The sequence below is a fragment of the Nicotiana attenuata genome, unplaced genomic scaffold (genome assembly GCF_001879085.1).
Source record: "Nicotiana attenuata strain UT unplaced genomic scaffold, NIATTr2, whole genome shotgun sequence".
Lineage (NCBI taxonomy): Eukaryota > Viridiplantae > Streptophyta > Magnoliopsida > Solanales > Solanaceae > Nicotiana > Nicotiana attenuata.
The window spans coordinates 373,108-391,716 of record NW_017670340.1 but is presented as its reverse complement, the minus strand read 5'-3'; the positions used below and the strand labels follow the sequence as shown (position 1 = coordinate 391,716).

General features: G+C 35.6%; 1 protein-coding gene across 1 annotated transcript; it reads right to left on the bottom strand.

The window, feature by feature from the left end:
• Positions 1 to 13,439: 13,439 nt before the first annotated feature.
• LOC109238101 (purine permease 1-like) lies at positions 13,440 to 15,542 on the bottom strand. The gene is made up of 2 exons (XM_019404535.1): positions 14,708 to 15,542; positions 13,440 to 13,977 (listed from the first exon to the last, which is right to left on the bottom strand). Exons 1-2 carry the CDS (start codon positions 15,416 to 15,418, stop codon positions 13,633 to 13,635), a joined length of 1,056 nt encoding a protein of 351 aa, XP_019260080.1. The 5' UTR covers positions 15,419 to 15,542; the 3' UTR covers positions 13,440 to 13,632.
• Positions 15,543 to 18,609: the final 3,067 nt, after the last annotated feature.

Below are 18,609 nucleotides of genomic sequence, written 5' to 3'. Positions count from 1 at the left end.
ACAGTGGCTCGGCCTGATTACCAAAAACTTAGACTGTATTCCCTTGTTCTCTCTCCAGGTGGGCAGCCTGATTGCCAAAAACTTGAAAATGGTAATTTCCCTTTGGTTTCTCTCAGGTGGGCACCTGATTGCTAAAGCTTGAACTGTATTCCCTTGTTCTCGGCAAGGTGGGTCGCCTGATTGCCAAAAACTTGAAACTGTGTTCACTGTTCTCCCAAGTGGGCGCCTGATTGCCAAAAAATGAACTGTGTTCCCTTGTTTCCAGGTGGCGCCTGATTGCCAAAATTGAACTGTGTTCGCCTTGGTTTCCCAAGTGGGGCCTGATTGCCAAAAACTGAACTGTGTTCCTTGTTTCCAGGTGGGTGCCTGATTGCTAAACTGTGAACTGTATTCCCTTGTTTTCCCAGGTGGGCGCCTGATTGCCAAACAACTTGGACTGTATTCGCTTTGTCTCTATATGGTGGGCGCTGATTGTCAAAAATTGAACTGTAATTCCCTTGTTCTCCCAAGTGGGCGCTGATTGGCAAAACTTAACTTTTATTCCCTTTTCTGCCAGGTGGGGGCGCCTGATTGCCAAACTTGAAATAATTTCGAAACGAATTCCCTCATTCTCCAGGTGGGTGCCTGCAATCAAAACAACAAAACCAACAAAAATTCTCTGCCCCAGTGTTGGCACTAGGATTAATTTGTGATTGTTAGCAAAATGTAAAATCACCTATGCTATGTAATCGCAATGATGAGAGTAAGACTAAGATTTGACTGGGATGTGCGTCTCCCTGTGAAATAAAACCAAGAATATTTTTACTGCAAGTGCGTCTGCTAAGAATTAAACCTGAAAAAACTTAAAAATTGAACCTCTTTTTTTTCAAATCCAGACTTTCTCCTTCTTTTTCTTTTCTTTTTCTTTTTTCTAAAATATTATCCTGGAGAAAATTCATCTGACTAGGTTTTAATCTTAGGAGAAACGATTCATCAGACTAAAGACGTCGATCCTAGGAGAAAATTCATCAGACTAGGTCCCTTTTTTTGGTGTTATCTTAGGAAAAGATTCATCAGACTAAGGATTTGAAAAAAATTCATCAGACTAGGTTTTTTATCTTAGGAGAAAGATTCATCAGACCTAAGATTTTGATCCTAGGAGAAATAATTCATCAGAGCTAGTGTATTTTATTGCTTTGTTATCTTAGGAGAAAGATTCATCAGACTAAGATGTCGAGTCCTAGAGAAAATTTCTCAAGACTAGGTTTTTCTATTCTTAGGAGAACATTCATCAGACTAAGGATTTTCTTTTTTGTTATCTTAGGAAGAAAGATTCATCAGACTTAAGATTTGAATTGGGGGAAAATCATCCAAGACTGAACTTTTAATCCCTAGGAGGGAATAATTTGTGACCAGAGCAATGAAACATTTTATGCACACTAACAAGACAGATAAAGGCTAAGATTTGGAGAAACTTCCTTGTCGGCTCTTCTTTTTTCTTTTCTTTCTTTTTTTTTCCTTTTTTTCCTTGTTTTTGAAGCCTAACTTGCTTCACTGCTTTGTTCCTGTTTCAACAAAGGAAAACTTTTGAGTTTAAATGTGGTTGGTTAGTTTGTGTCCTTGACCTACGAAGCGCGATTTCTCCTTGCAACTTGTCACGACACTCGGACTTTCAACTTGGAAGACCAGTGCTTGTTATCGCGACTGCTTTTCGGACAACCCTTATCACAAGAAATATTCCTGATTTTTTTAAATCCAATACTTATGCCCGATGCATTGGCGCTCAGTGTTCTGACATCACCCAATCTTTGCATTTTCAAATCAAATTTCCAAAGAACATCTATTATCACAACTCAGTGTACACACTAATTCTCCTGTGTCTTTATGCCCATCTTTGTGTGCCTAGCAAATTCGTTTTGTGCAATTGGAAAGCTGGTAAAATTTTGAAGTTTTCTCACTTGTTCTGACCCAAAACAGACTCAAGAAGGGACTCAAACAAAACAAGAGGAACAAAATAAGGGACAAGGGACAGAAGATGATACCTAACAAGGAAAGTTAAAAGTAGAAACTTATTCAGATGTGGATACAACTCTAATTGACCATGACAATGCACCTTTGGATTAAGTGGTCTAATCTCTCAGCAGTCCTAATATTCACTCTTTTTGGTACTCTTGCGTTGTGAAACTGGGTTCAGCACTCCAATTGTCCTATTTGTCCAATCCTCAGTTGACTTTGGTGCCTGAAAAGGTTTTTCATCACGCTCAATGCTCTCTCATTTTGCTTTTTTCTCATCTAACTGTCGCCTTACGATGCCCATGAGGGTTTCACCGACAAGACTCTCTCATTTTGTCGTTTTTCTCTCTTTGTGCTGAGAATAAGGTATTACCTATGATGCAGGAAGATATTACTTTCCACACAACTTGATTTGACATCCTCAAGATTGGTCGGAAGGTCTTTCCTTGGATCCGTAATGTAGGCTTTTTTGGACAGGGTTAGAAAGAAAGGGTGACATGAAAGCATAAATAATTTTAAGATGAAAGGTTTAAAATTACAACTTTTGGAATCTTTTTGGCCAAATTAAACTCCTACCCCAGTTTCTTTGGAGTTTGGAATTTATTTTTGGATTTTTTTTGGTCTTGATGGATTTCTAAAAAATCTGCCCCATCTTTGATTTTCGGGGGATTAATGAATATCTTATTTGTGTGACCGAACCCTAAGGCTGCCTACGTATCTTGAGGTGGCAAAATCAGGTCGAACGTAGTTCAAAGACAAAGTTGGTTTTTTTTTCTTTCTTTTTCTCTTTTTTTTTTTTTTTCTTTTCTCTTTTCCTTTTTTTCCTTTTTCTCTTGTTTTTTTCTTTTTCTTTTTTCCTTTTTTTTCTTCTTTTTTTTTCTAATTCCTAACTCTATTTTTGATTCCAAAAGAGGGGTATAAAACAAAAATTAAGGCTCAAAAGGGGTAGCAAAAGATAAAAGTGTTTAGGTAGCAGAATAAAATGCCTTCGTCATACCAAACTTTAAAAATGCCAAGTAAAACATGCGATTGAAGATAAGCAAAGAAATCATACACAATATCGATCGATGGTATCAATACAACAAAAAGTGCCAATGGGCAATACCTTTGTCTCAATGAATGACCCTGGCCAGTTCGAAGCAGACTTGACTCAACCTTATCTTGATGTGGAAGAATGCATTTCAGCACTGACTAATTTATCTCAAACTGCTTGAGACACATTTTCCTGTTGTATGCTCTTATCAACCTCTTGATTTCCCAGACTTACTGCCTCAGTTTCACTCAATTCAAGCTTCAAGTTATCTCAGAATGCGTGAATCTTTCTTGTTTCCTCAAATGCCTTTTTATCATGTTCAAAATGTGTCATTGCATGACTAAACTACTTTCAAGACCAGGCTATAGAAATTATGCGTGCATGTCAATGCACTCAAGAGATCACATGAACAGAATAATAAAAGGAAAAGTGACCTAAATGAAACACACTGACAACGAACTAAATAGAAAAATAGAAGATTGCATTAGACACAGATGGTGAAAAGGGTTTGAAGAAAACAGACCAAAGTAAAAATAGACATGCGGTTGTCGAACCCTGGAAATCCTGAGTAACGACATAAGACGAGTTACTACCACTAAGAAAAAATAGGAAAAAATAGAGAAGCAGAAGAGGTTTATGAGCCATCAAGATATATATCCGGATTACAAACCTGAAATGACCACTCGAAGAAAACAGAAATGACACTAAAACTAAACGACAAAACTCCTCATAGGCTTGGCCTAAGACAAGGAGTGTCTTTCCATTACCAAACTCGACATATTAGCCACTGGATTGCACATCAAATCTTTACTTGTTCATCCTCAAATGCCCTTTTTATCATGTTCAAAACCTGATCGGTCATTGCTTCATGACTTAAACATACCTTTCAACGACATATTAGGCTGAGAATTCTAAGAACGTGCATTGTCATGTCATAGAGATGCTCATGCATGAGAATGGAACTGTAAAAGGATATAAAGTGGACAAACAAACCTGACAGAACTAATAGAAAAATTAGGAGATTGCATTAAACAGAGTGGTGAACAGGGTTTGAACAAAACAAGAATAAATAGACTGTTGCAACGCCTGTGACATATCTAGAAAACACTATATCGAGTCTAACTACCACTAAAAAAAATAGGAAAAATAAGTTAAGCAGAAGGGTTTGAGCACAAGATAATATCCGGAGTACAGCCCTGAAATGAACCCGGAAAACAGAAATGACACCAAAATAAACACCAAAACTCTATATATATATATATATATATATACATGACTTTATTAAATTTTCTCATCTTATCCTTAGTGATATATGTTTTTATAGCTACAAAAATGTCTCGACATGTTTCATATCATAAGTTTAAAAAGTTTTGGTTTCTTATTTTGGCAAATCAAACTAACTCACATAAATTAAAACTGGCTGAGTAGCAATTTTTAAGGAATTTGCCGGAGAGGGGTGGCTATTCTGCGTCTTCGAATATTCCTCCTCTCCATTGACATTATTAAGCACACCTTTCAAGACTAAGCTTCAACTAACGTATACTTATTTGGTAGTTTGGTTCATGTACTTCTGCTCAAGACACAATTTTTAATGAGGAAGACATATTATAACTCCTTCCAAAATTTATTTTTTAGGTACTTAACCTTTAGAAAAAGCTATTCAGCACACTCCAAAGTCAAAAACCTTACTGGTTATTCTTGGGTGGCCACTTAATAAGTCACAGATTCTTTTCCTTTAATTTGCGTACGTAGGCCATTCCAACGCTATATGAAAAGGCAGCTCGGTGGACCAAGCTCCCACTATATATATATATATATATATATATATATTCAGCGATTTTCTTACATTTGCCCTTTATATGCATTTTCCCTTTAACATTTTCTCTTCCACGTTTTGCATTTACGACTTCCCATCTCTTGTGCTTCTCACGCAACAAGTTACCTCTGCCGTTACCCTTTTCTGAACCTAACACTGTTAAACTACTGTAAATGCAGAGACTAAAATTACACATTAATGTTATTTGAAGGTCAAAATTGCTAAGTCATATAATAAGTGGACTAAAATCGTAATTTAGTATAGAAATATAGGGATGGAACTCCTCTCCATTTCCTGTCTCTCCATTTTCCCCAAGTTCTTAATTAGATAAGAGACACTTGCCGTATTGTAAAATCAATGGCTTAGATCTAATTAAGTAACTGAAAGTCTAACCATGGTTAGAATAAAAATTATCTTCATAACAAATTTATGAGCCTTTCCATAATTACTCATATTTCTAAACTTCCATCTCGTCCCTCCATCTAGATTTTCCTCTTTTGTACATTTATGATTATTAATTGCAATGGAGTAATTTTCTTTTCTTGCACTTAGTAATCAAACATATTCAAATTATTATCCCCGCTCCTAGCTTTATTTTTTATTTTTCTTAAAAAGTGCCATCTATGTCGGTGTACTGGCTTATAGATTTTTGATACTAAATAGTAAATGATTGACATCATATTGTGTTTTTTCCTCTGTTTTTCATGGATATTGATCAATATTGATGGTTAATAAGTGATGTTGATAACAACAAAAAAAAAATAGAACCGGTACAAATTATGGAATTTTAAAATAACTTTTTTGTATTTGGTTCTTACCAACGCAACCCCCCCCCCCCACCCCCCACCCTCATATTTTAAGTATTGAATCAATTATATTAATCGAAATTTTAGCAAATTTTATCCCGTGCATTATTAATAACTAAACTTTTCCTAAGAGGTGAAATATATAGCCAAAAGAGGTGATAGAGTGGACTATATAGTCAACAGAAGGGTTAGAACTTTGAAAAATGAGAAACTCGGGAAGAGAGATGAAAAAAAGCTTAATTTTCTTATGGATATGAAAAGGTGTTGCTAAAATGTTGGGATTAAGAAATTTTTAGAGAGCAATATATGGAATATTTGTTATTCTAACTACCATTATGACCTTCATTTAATTAGTTAAATTTAAATTAATGATTTTAAAATGGGACATGTGTCTCTTATCCAGGTTACAACTTGGGAAAAATGGAGATAGAGAAAATGGAGTGGAGTTGCATCCGAAATATAGAGACCAAATATATTATTTTTCCTTCTTGAATAGTAACCCAACCATGACATGCACCGTGTAAATAGCCATATATCCAGACTACTGGCTTGCGGGGAAATTTGCATTTCCACTTTTCTTTAGACCGTTTTACACTTGTGAAGATAAAAATAATGGAGTGAAATTAAACAAAGTGGTTATAGTTAACATTGCTTCCTAAGATGGAAGAGATATTGAAAAAAAATACTCACTTCTTCGAGAAAATTTCTCCTTTTAATATGATAAGTATTCCAGTCGTCTAAACGAATAGTTCAATTATAATAAACCAACTAGTGTCTATGGGAAGAACAAAAGGAAGTTTGATGTGAAATTTGGGACGTTTTTGTTTTCCTTTTTCGAGTTAGGTCTACATTAGACGTAAAATCATTTTTTATGTTTAGGGTCTCATGTGGTCTAGTTGGCTTTGTCTTGTCCATTCGTAACTTGTTTAGCCAAATTTCTGAAAAAATAGAAGTTCCTTTGTCTAAACGGAAACATACTTATTTAACTTTGAAAGTTTGGGCATTTGGCTTTACTTCGAGGAAAGAAACACCTAACTGATTATGTCACGATTCACAACTCGTAGATATTTTATTTCACAACACCTAGATGAAAGTTGATATTCTTCAAAATACTTGTCACTTTTCGCTTTGTTGAGAGTTAATTTGATTAATTTTGAAGGTAAATTTGATTATATTAATTGTTGGGATTTTAAGTATATGATATGCTTAAAATAGGGTGAATGGGAAATAGAGGGAAATCAAAATTTTAAGTGAAATTTTAGGTTTTCCCCCTTGGCAAAGGGACATTGTCCCATATTGGAAGAGGAAGAGGTTTTCTATGGGTATATAAGCAATTGCTCTTCTTCTAGCTCTTAAAGAGTTGAGAAAAAGGCAAGCCTCGCGCCGTCGTCGCTCGGCTCGGCTTCGGCTTCGGCTTCGGTCGATTGATTGATTGATTGAACCAAATTTATTTGTTAATAATAAAATATTAACAGAAATGTTATTAAATATTTGTTTTAATAACAGAATATTAATATTAAATCCAATCCGTTTTTCAGTTGTGTAAGCCATTTTGCATAAACAACCATTCTGAAGAGTTGCACCTCTTAAGATTTCAGCCCAACTGTGGCTATAAATACAAGACTATTCTGCTCAGAATTTCCATACGATTTTCTGAGTTTCTCGTCATTCTTCTGCATACTTTAAACATCAAACAAAGCAACAGTAAGTGTGATTTACTAGCGAACTTTGTGTTCGCTGAAACACTGGGGTTTGAAGTACCACTACACCAGTGTGTAATTCGTTCTATCCTGGGAGAAAATAATCCACAACCTTGGGTACTAGGAGGGGATTAAATTTCTTAATGAAACACTGTGAATTCAGTGGGCTCGGATTAAAATTCTGTTTCTGTTTTTCATTTCTGTTTATGTTCATTTATATTTTCCAGAATTATTTTACAAATACAGTTTACTAACAAGCTTAAGGAATTTAATATATTTTGTGTATTTGTACTCACTGTTTCTGGAGAGTAAAACCTTTGTAGTTTTGTACTCTATTGGAGATTAAAATCTACGTGATTTTAACGTTTGTGTCATTCTTTTACAGAAATGACTAATGATAATGTGAACTAAGTTGTTCCAATGGTGACTGCCAATGCCTCAACAAGCCGAACAACACCGGCAGCATTGGCACCGGCGGAGAAACCCAGAAAATTTTCCGGGATTGATTTCAAGCGTTGGCAGCAAAAGATGTTCTTCTGCTTAATTACTCTAAGTCTCCAGAAGTTCATCAAGGAAGATGTTCATGTGCTGTCCGATGAAACTCCAGAGACTGAACGTTTTCTCGTGATGAGGCGTGGAAGCATTCAGATTTTTTGTGCAAGAATTATATTCTAAGCGGGCTGGAGGATGCTTTGTATAACGTCTACAGTGGCGTGGAAACGTCAAAAGAACTGTGGATTGCGCTTGAAAGGAAATACAAAACTGAAGATGCCGGGTTGAAGAAGTTCGTTGCTGCAAAGTTTTTGGACTACAAAATGGTAGATAGCAAGTCTGTTATTACCCAAGTCCAGGAATTGCAAGTGATTATTCACGATCTCCTTGCTGAAGGTATAATACTAGTGTTGGTAGTATTAATTTTATTATGTTTACTAACACATCTTCATTGAAGGTCTTGTCATCAATGAAACATTCCAAGTAGCAGCGATGATTGAGAAGTTGCCTCCGTTGTGGAACGACTTCAAAAATTATTTGAAACACAAACGCAAGGAGATGTCCCTTGAAGATCTCATTGTTCAGTTGAGAATCGAAGAGGACAATAAAACTGCTGACAAAAAAGGCTGTGGAAACTCAACAATAATGGGAGCAAATATTGTTGAAGAGAACAAAAAGAGGAAGAAGGCTTCTGGACCGAAATACAACCCAAGCAAGAAGCGGTTTAGTGGAAATTGCTACAACTGTAGAAAAGTCGAAAATTAATCTACGGAGTGTCGTGCTCCGAAGAAAGACAAGAAGAAGGGTCAAGCAAACATGGTTGAAAAGCATGATGATGTTGATGACTTGTGTGCCATGCTTTTTGAATGCAACTTGGTGGGCAATCCTAAAGAGTGGTGGATTGATTCTAGAGCCACTCGCCATGTTTGTGCTGTTAGAGAAGCTTTTTCTACTTATGCTCCTGTTGGACCCGATGAGACGCTTTCTATGGGAAATGCTGCAAAGGCCATGATTGAAGGATGTGGGAAGATATTTCTCAAAATGACTTCCGGCAAAGTGGTGACTTTGAACAACGTCCTTCATGTTCCCGAGATTAGGAAGAATTTAGTCTCTGTTGGACTTCTTGTTAAGAATGGTTTTAAATGTGTATTTGTATCCGATAAGGTTGTAATAAGTAAGAACGAGATGTTTGTAGGAAAAGGTTACCTCACCGAGGGCCTTTTCAAGCTGAATGTAATGGTTGTTGAAAATAATAATAAAATTTCCGCTTCGTCTTAATTACTTGAGTCAAATGAATTATGGCATATACATTTGGGTCATGTCAATTTTAAAACCTTGCGGAAAATGATTAATTTTGAAGTATTGCCTAAGTTTGAATGTGACAAATCAAATTGTCAAGTATGTGTGGAATCTAAGTATGTTAAAAAATCCTTATAGGTCAGTTGAAAGGAATTCAAATTCTTTAGACTTAATTCACACAGATATTTGTGAATGAAGTCAATACCATCTCGCGGTGGAAAGAAGTATTTCATAACTTTTATTGACGATAGTACTCGATATTCCTATGTTTACTTACTTAATAGTAAAGATGAAGCAATAGACGCATTCAGCAATACAAAAATGAAGTTGAAACGCAACTTAATAAGAAAATCAAAATGATAAGAAGTGATAGGGGTGGTGAATATGAATCTCCTTTTGAACAAATATGTTTAGAATATGGAATTATTCATCAAACAACGGCCCCTTACACGCCCCAATCCAATGGGATTGCAGAAAGAAAGAATCGTTCATTAAAGGAGATGATGAACGCATTATTGATAAGTTCTGGTTTGCCACGGAACTTGTGGGGGGAAGCCGTTCTTACGGCTAGCCGAATACTAAATCGAGTACCCCATAGCAAAACACAATCCATTCCATATGAAAAATGGAAAAGAAGGAAGCCCAACTTGAATTATTTTTAAGTGTGGGGGTGTTTGGCAAAAGTGGAAGTTCCTAATCCCAAAAGGGTAAAAATAGAACCGAAAACCGTTGATTGTGTTTTCATAGGATATGCGACTAATAGTAAAGCATATCGATTTCTGGTTCATAAATCAGAAAATCCCGACATTCATAATAATACGGTTATAGAATCAGATAATGATGAGTTCTTTGAAAATATATATCTATATAAAAAGGAATGTGAGTCGATTGGTGAAGGATCTAAATGACCTCGGGAAGAAATAAAAGAAAGTACACTTAATTAGGAGGATCCAAGACATAGTAAATGTCAAAGGACGTCTACTTCATTTGGACCAGATTTTGTGACTTTCTTATTGGAAAATGAGCCTCAAACATTTAAAGAAGCTATGTCTTCTTCGGAATCATTGTTTTGGAAAGAGGCAGGCAATAGTGAAATAGAATCCATACTGAACAACCATACATGGGAATTAGTTGATCTTCCTCCTGAAAATAAACCGTTGGGTTCTAAATGGATCTTTGAGAGGAAAATGAAAGATGATGGCACTATTGACAAATTTAAGGCAAGACTTGTGGTCAAAGGGTATAGACAACGAGAAGGTCTTGACTATTTCGATACATACTCTCCAGTTACAAGAATTACGTCCATATGAACGTTAGTAGCCTTAGCTGCAGTTTATGGTCTTGAAATTCATCAAATGGATGTTAAGACATCCTTCTTATATGGAGAGTTGGAGGAAGAAATTTACATGGAACAACCTGAAGGGTTTGTGGTTCCAGGTAAAGAGAAGAAGGTATGTAGACTTGTGAAGTCCCTTTACGGACTAAAACAAGCACCAAAACAATGGCATGCGAAATTTGACCAATCAATGTTGTCAAATGGTTTTAAAATAAATGAATGTGATAAATGTGTGTACATTAAAAATATTCCAAATCACATAGTCATTGTTTGCTTATATGTGGATGATATGCTGATAATGAGTAATGACATTGCCAACATAAATGCGACTAAACGCATGCTAACTGGCAAGTTTGATATGAATGACTTGGGAGTTGCTGATTTAATTCTGGGAATTAAGATCCATAAGACTTCTCAAGGTCTGGAATTGTCACAATCTCATTATATTAAGACAGTACTTGAAAATTTCAAGCACTTGGGCTTTAAAGTTGCAAAGACTCCAATTGACGTGAATCTTGCATTATCAAAGAACAAAGGCCAAAGCATATCACAATTGGATTATGCTCGTGTGCTGGGTTGCTTAATGTACATCATGAATTGTACACGACCAGATATAGCTTGTGCTATAAGTAAATTGAGTCGATATACGAGCAATCCAGATCAATCTCATTGGATGACCATGAAACGAGTTTTTGGGTATTTAGTACATACCCAGGACTTTGCTTTGCACTATAGTAAATATCATGTGGTCATTGAGGGATACTGTGATGCGAATTGGATCACCGGATCAACTGATTCCAAGTCCACAAGTGGATATGCATTCACTATTGGTGGAGGAGTGGTATCTTGGATGTCGTCCAAACATATTTGTATTGCTCGCTCTACAATGGAGGCTGAATTCATAGCCTTAGATAAAGTCGGTGAAGAAGCTGAATGGCTCCGCAATTTCTTGGAAGATATTCCATTTTGGCCCAAACCATTGGCACCAATATACATACATTGCGATAGTCAAGTGGCAATTGGAAGGGCTGGGAGCGTTATGTATAACGATAAATCTCGTCATATACGACGAAGACATAAAACCGTTAGGCAATTACTCTCTAGATGAATTATCACGATTGATTATGTAAAGTCAAGTGATAATGTGTCGGATCCACTTACAAAAGGCCTAACTAGAGAGGTAGTTGAGAAATCATCAAGGGGAATGGGACTGTGGCTGAGAACAAGTCATAGTGGCAGTAACTCTACCTAGAAGACTGGAGATCCCAAGATCTAAGTTGAAGGAGATCAAACAAAGTCATTAATGACGGTTCAACATTGTCAACTAAACTTTTGGTCCATTCTCGTGATGAAACAATGTTCAGTACCAAGGATAAATCATTAAGGCTTTTTAGTGATTTCTAAATTTAATACGGGGTATATCAAATAGTGTATCTATGGGATGACACGTTTAGGAATCACCTATGTAAGTGTGAAGTGTTTGCCGCTTCAAGGAGAACTTTGTAAGGCCAGTTCTCTACGCACATGTGAAACCAGGCGGTGTTCATGGCTGAAACGAACACAACAATGAGAACCAAAGACGGTTAAGGGTTGGTTGTGTGACTTATGGTTGTCTAGGTATACACCAAAGTTCGACGGTTCAAAGATATCAAATCTACCGATTGACCGAGTATATCCGACATAAGTTCACTACGGAGAGTTCAAAGGGCAACCTACTTATCTAGATGCAATTAATCCTTGCTTGCGAATCACACAGTTTTTCATGCATATTTCCGTGATATACCCATTCCCCATTCATGTGGGGGATTTTTGGGATTTTAAGTATATGATATGCTTAAAATAGGGTGAATGGAAAATGGAGGAAAATGAAAAGTTTAAGTGAAATTTTAAGTTTCCCCCCTTGGCAAAGGGACATTGTCCCATATTGGAAGAGGAAGAGGTTTTTTATGGGTATATAAGCAATTGCTCTTCTTCTAGCTCTTAAAGAGTTGAAAAGAAGGCAAGCCTCGCGCCGTCGTCGCTCGCTCGGCTCGGCTTCGGCTTCGGCTTCGGCTTCGGATTCGTTTTCGGTCAAATGATCGATTGATTGATTAGTTTTTTGGACCAAATTTATTTGTTAATAGTAAAATATTAATAGAAATGTTATTAAATATTTGTTTTAATAACAGAATATTAATATCAAATCCAACGCGTTTTTCAGTTGTGTAACTCAAAATTAAACTACTCTCTTCAATTTTTTCTCTTTATTTTCCCTCTTTATTGTTGAGTAAATAGCCATTTATGTTATCATATTTATGCTGTGGCCGTTTTGCATAAACAGCCATTCTGAAGAGTTGCACCTCTTAAGATTTCAGCCCAACTTTGGCTATAAATACAAGACTATTCTGCTCAAAATTCCATACGATTTTCTGAGTTTCTCCTCCTTCTTCTGCATACTTTTAACATCAAACAAAGCAACAGTAAGTGTGATTTGCTACCGAACTTTGTGTTCGCTGAAACACTGGGTTTGAAGTACCACTACACCAGTGTGTAATTCGTTCTATCCTGGGAGGAAATAATCCACAACCTTGGGTACTAGGAGGTGATTAAATTTCTTAAGGAAACACTGTGAATTCAGTGGGCTCGGATTAAAATTCTATTTCTGTTTTTCATTTATGTTTATGTTCATTTATATTTTTCAGAATTATTTTACAAATACAGTTTACTAACATTAGTTTATCATTATAAAATTAAAATTTAGATATTCAAACACTATACAAAAATATATTGAAATATTGATCAAAGTTAATGTAATTTAAATCTCAAGAAGTGAAAAATGATAAGTATTTTGGGACGGAGGGAGTAACTAATGGTCCAGTACCTTTATAAATATGAAAAATATTAGCAAAGCAATAGGGGTGACCATGAAACTCGTCTATTCTTTAATTATTATTTAACTCTGATTTCATGAATTGTAACGTTGAATTAGACATGAAAATGAGCATTTACTAGCAACTGCAAATATGTCAATGTATTACGGATTCAACAGCAACATCAGAAATTTCAAAGAAAGAGACCCTTTTCACAAACATAATGAAAGTAGCAATGAAAGCAAAACGACGTACATTATTTTGTACAAAAATTAAAAACTGTTTATCCTTATAACCATGAATAGTAAATCAAACAGATTCAGTATGCGTCGTCATCTCAGCTTCTGGGCTTTTATTCTTCTCCTTCTTAGTTTGTCTGAACTCTCCATAGAAGTATGAGACAAAACCCCAAAGAGAAAGGAAAAGAGCAAGACCCTTTTCACCTGAAAAATTTTCCTTAAAGAAAATTACAGCTAATACCTCAGTAACGGGGAGCAAAACAGCGATCATAACCCCAGACATCAAAGAAGAAGAGCAGTAGATAACTCCAATAATACCCACGAAGAAGCACTCCCAAATAGCGGCAGTGCATACTACCACTGTATAATATCTAGCTTCCCCGAGGTTAAATTGTTTTGCCTCCCTTGACATTGCCTGCAAATATCGAGCAATATCTTAATCTTTGACATTTAAAGAGATCCTCTATAGCTAAAATAAATTTTGTAATCCCTTTTTCCTTAAAAGAATGACACTATTTTATTATTAGTTAGTTTAAAAGAATATCACACTTTTAAAATTGAAAATAATTTAACTAAACTTATTTGTTTTATTTTTAGTGACAATATTTTACAACCACACAGATATTAAGAAACATTAAAGTACATAAATGTCTTAGAGCCACAAACTACAGTGACATGTTTATGTCCAACGATTCAGGCTTGTGATTTTAAATGTGTCATAACATTGTGTGCCAATAAAAACTTCTTATTGAGGTTAAATTAGAATTTTAACTTTAAATACTTTCCTAAAGTAGAAACGTGTCATTTTATTTGAGCCAAAGCTAGTAAGGAAAAGATTTAAGTCATTTACACACTTACAGTGTAAAGTTCTTAAAGATTTAAGTTATTTACACACTTAACAATGTAATAAAGTTCTTATACATTATTAATGTAGTGTAGCTTGTGATGCCGCGTCAATTGCTATTTGTATGAGGTTACAATTAATGTATCATAAAAATTAACTGTAATTATCTCATAAATGACTTAATTATATAAATAATATTACTTGACGATGCACAAAATTTAATTCCAGAAAATAATAGTGTCAGCAACAGAGTGAATAAGATGCATGTGTAGAAAGGAGTTACAGTGGAAGGAAAAAATACCTGAAAGTCTTTATTGACGATCATTCCTACAGTGCAAAAGGCAGTAGCAGCAAAACTCATGATCATCTGAATCTCTAACACCAACGTAGCAGTAATAGCTTGTTTTGCTTTCATGTAAGTCAACTCAATACAAGGCAAAATGACTCCATACAAAGCTGCTGCTAGAAGTGTCATCATAAAACCAATAACATATTCTTTACTTGTCACGCCCTCTGGTCGATCACCATTAGATCGAATACCCAATAAAACAGCACCAACTGTTAGTAAAACCACTGCATTAATAGAGAAGGGTGATAACTTCAACTTCACTATGAAGAAAGCACCTACTGCCGTAAAGGCAAGTTGAGCAGCAAGAAGAAGTGAAGAGGTTGATACGGGGAGTTTTGACCCGCCCCACGAATAGAGAAAATCATCAAGACCAGTGGCAACACCAATAACAAATGATGCAATAAAAATTCGGGGTGTCATCAAGTAAAACTTGGCATTTGAGCCTTCGGTTTTTCGGCGATAATAGTATAGGGTGGCAAGAGGTATAAGGGTAAGTGGCCATCCACCCGTTTGTAACCAACTACTAAGCCATATTCTTGAACCTCCCTCGACATAATACAGACGCATCATTAGAGGACCACCACATATGCCAACAGCGAGTATTAAGCAACTAATCAGTAGGAGGATTCTCCTCATACTGGTGCTTAATCCTGGATGTTCCATACTTTTTTTCAAGAGATTTGGATACTAAATTGGAGTATTCTGTTACTCAGGCTGAAATGCTTTTCTTCTCAAAAGGTTTGGATTTTTGGACCTGTTGCAGTGATGAGATGTGTAGCCTGCTATTATTTATAATTGAGAAGTGGCCCCACAAACAATAAGTTAACATAAATGAAGAATCAACATAGTCGTAATTACAGCAGTATTGATAATTTTCTTATGATTCACAAGGGAAATTTATAACAATTAAAAAAATATATTGGAGCAAAGACTAAAGAAGCAATGATTGTGAGTAATTTTGTTATTAAAATGCAGCGTTGAATTTCAAGAAAAACTAGTATGCCCACCATGACCTCTGCCGCGTAAATAGCCATAACCACACTACTAGTTGGCGTAAAATTTTGCATTTCCACTTCTGAAGAGAAAGATATGGAGTTAAATTAATAACAAGGATATGGGACAAACGTGGATTTAATTAACTTTGTTTGACTTGAATACTCCATCTATTCCAATTTATGTGAGCCAGTTTTACTTGGCAATAAGTTTAAGAAAAAATGAAGATTTTTGGAATTTGTGGTCCTAAATAAGTCAGAAAGGGGCTCAAGTATTTATGTGATTATAAAAACTTCTCATTAAGGGTAGAATTGAAAGTTTAAGATAAATTGTTTCCAAATTTTGAAGGGGTAATTTTTTTTTTGGAACGTACCAAAAACGAAATAGGTTCACATGGATACGGGGAGTAATTATGAGTAGCCACCCATATGTCAACTTTGTTAGAATTGAATAATTTATGCCAACATTAACAACTTAAATTGGTTTTCTGTCTTATTCCCACTCCCCCACCTCCACCTAACTTGGAGTTGACTTCTTTTTCTTATAAATAAACAAAATTACGTGAAGCTCGTGGATATATTTCTATTCGAAGTATAGCTATCTGACTTTTGAAGGACACAACGATCTGAAATCATTTTCTGTATTTACAAAATATTTCCACAGCGTGTTTCTCTTCATTTTTTTTTTACAATAAAAAGTACTCCTCACGTTTTGACAGATCAAAAATTTATTGCATTCTCTTTTTTTTTTCTTTTTGAGTACCAATGATCTTACTCTTTAACCACAAATATCGGAGTTGACTTTAAAATTGCATCTGCTACTTGCTTGAACGTTCTTAGAGTCAGCTTAAATTTAGCATCAATAGCTGTCCCATTGTACAATGTTTCAAGCAATCCTTTCTATATAGTCTGGAGATATTCGTGTTTTTGTTTTTTATACGTCTTGAGGGTTTTTTTTAATCCATGGAGTCTCCACAATCTTTTTTAAAACAAGAACCAACAATGAGTGGCTATATTTTAGTAATGAAAATCCCAAAAGAAGGAACAAATTTAAAGCGAAGGGGACTAGGCCAAACCCCCACAAAAGCACTGTACAATCTGATTATGAACGTTGTCTATATGTTAAATGAGCTTTTCTTGATCATCATCAGAAAAGTAATCATTCATTCCTTGTTTTGTTATTAAGGAATTGATAGTTTGATACTATGTAGAAAAAAAACAAACTGTATAAACTGTTGGCTAACGAGAAAGTTCAGTTATTTATTAGGGTTATAGCACAATGATCACGCTCAACTGAGTCTCGCAAAAGACTACGCGGGCGTTGCAAATATAATCTGAGTATTTATGCCCAGAGTCGAACCACAGAGAATTAACCTATCAATTACTATTGTCCGATTTACTAAATTCACACAATCTGTTTTCCCAAACTGTTTGATTCACAATGGTTGATTTTTCTAACAACAAAAGACTGAAAGTAATTAACAACCGAAAATTAACTAAACTTGATGTGTAAACAATTGGAATAAGGTCTAAGGCAATAGTTTCCCCCGTTGGTAATTTCTTTGGTTGTATATGTCTTATAACTATGATTTAGTTGTCTCTATCAATCATGAACGCTCCAGCTATCATAAATCTTTCTCAAGCAATTATGATAATTTACTAGACGCACTCTCTCAAGCTACGCTAGCTAGATTCGCAATACAGTTCACTTAGATTGCACCCGAGGTATCGTTATCTCTAATCCAACGTCTAAACCCTCGGTTATGACTCTCGTCTATACTCCGGGAGTGATGTTGTTCATACAATCACCTAAATATGCACTCTCTCTCAAGTAGATACAATAAATAGGAACGAATAATTGAGGGCCCTTTCAACTAACCACAATCAAAACATAGATGAACAAATAGAGATTAACAACCAAATCCAACTATATTAATAAAACAACCAAGTCATCCCCAACGGGTTCCACCAAAACCTAAGATTAAGGTATTTAGCTACTCATAACAATGGAGGAATAAACTACTAGAAGATTCATAATCGAAAATTACAAGAAAAATAAAAGAGAATAAGAATAATGATGTTTTGGGTGATCTCTCACACTTGTTTCTCTTGCCAAAGTACTCTCTAAACAAATCTGCCCTAGTATGGCCGAATTCCTACTTTTTATAAGGGTTTTACACCAAGTTTTCCCGACTTGACACTTTAGTCCCTGGCTTTTCCGCGTTCTGCCGCGGTCCCACCGCGGTTACGCCAGGACCGCGGCCAAAGAGGTCCTCTGAATCTGCAGCTCTGCTCTGCCGCGGTCCTACCGCGGTTACGGTCTGACCGCCGCAGGCCAAGTTCAGTTCTGCTTTTGTCTCTTTACTTGGTGCATTTTGGGCATTGTTTGATTGGCCTCCTTTTCTCCGTAATTGATCCCAAACTTGCTCCATCGACTTCTTTCGTTGAATATAGCTTGCAAAGCATGAAAAGCACTAATCAGAGTATTTGGTTATCACTTTTTACCACAAAGCTATACAAAAATGTGATTCTTTAGGGTCCAATTATAATCTAATTCACCTATTATCACACAACTTTCAGAATCAACTAGGAAAATTCATGGTGTTAAATAGGGGCATTCACGGTTCAACGACAAAGTTCTTAGAAATTATATTAAATGCGTGCTTTCATGTGAGCTTTATAATTCTTTTATTTTACTGTAATTTTTTGTTAAACTTTTTGTTCGAGATGATAATTGATAATATTTCAGCGACGCACAAGATTTCACGTATGTATGTAGCTTAAGTTCTATGTACTGATTGGTATAAAAATATTTATAAAATCGGGTCACTTATAACATAATTACATATAACACTACTAGAA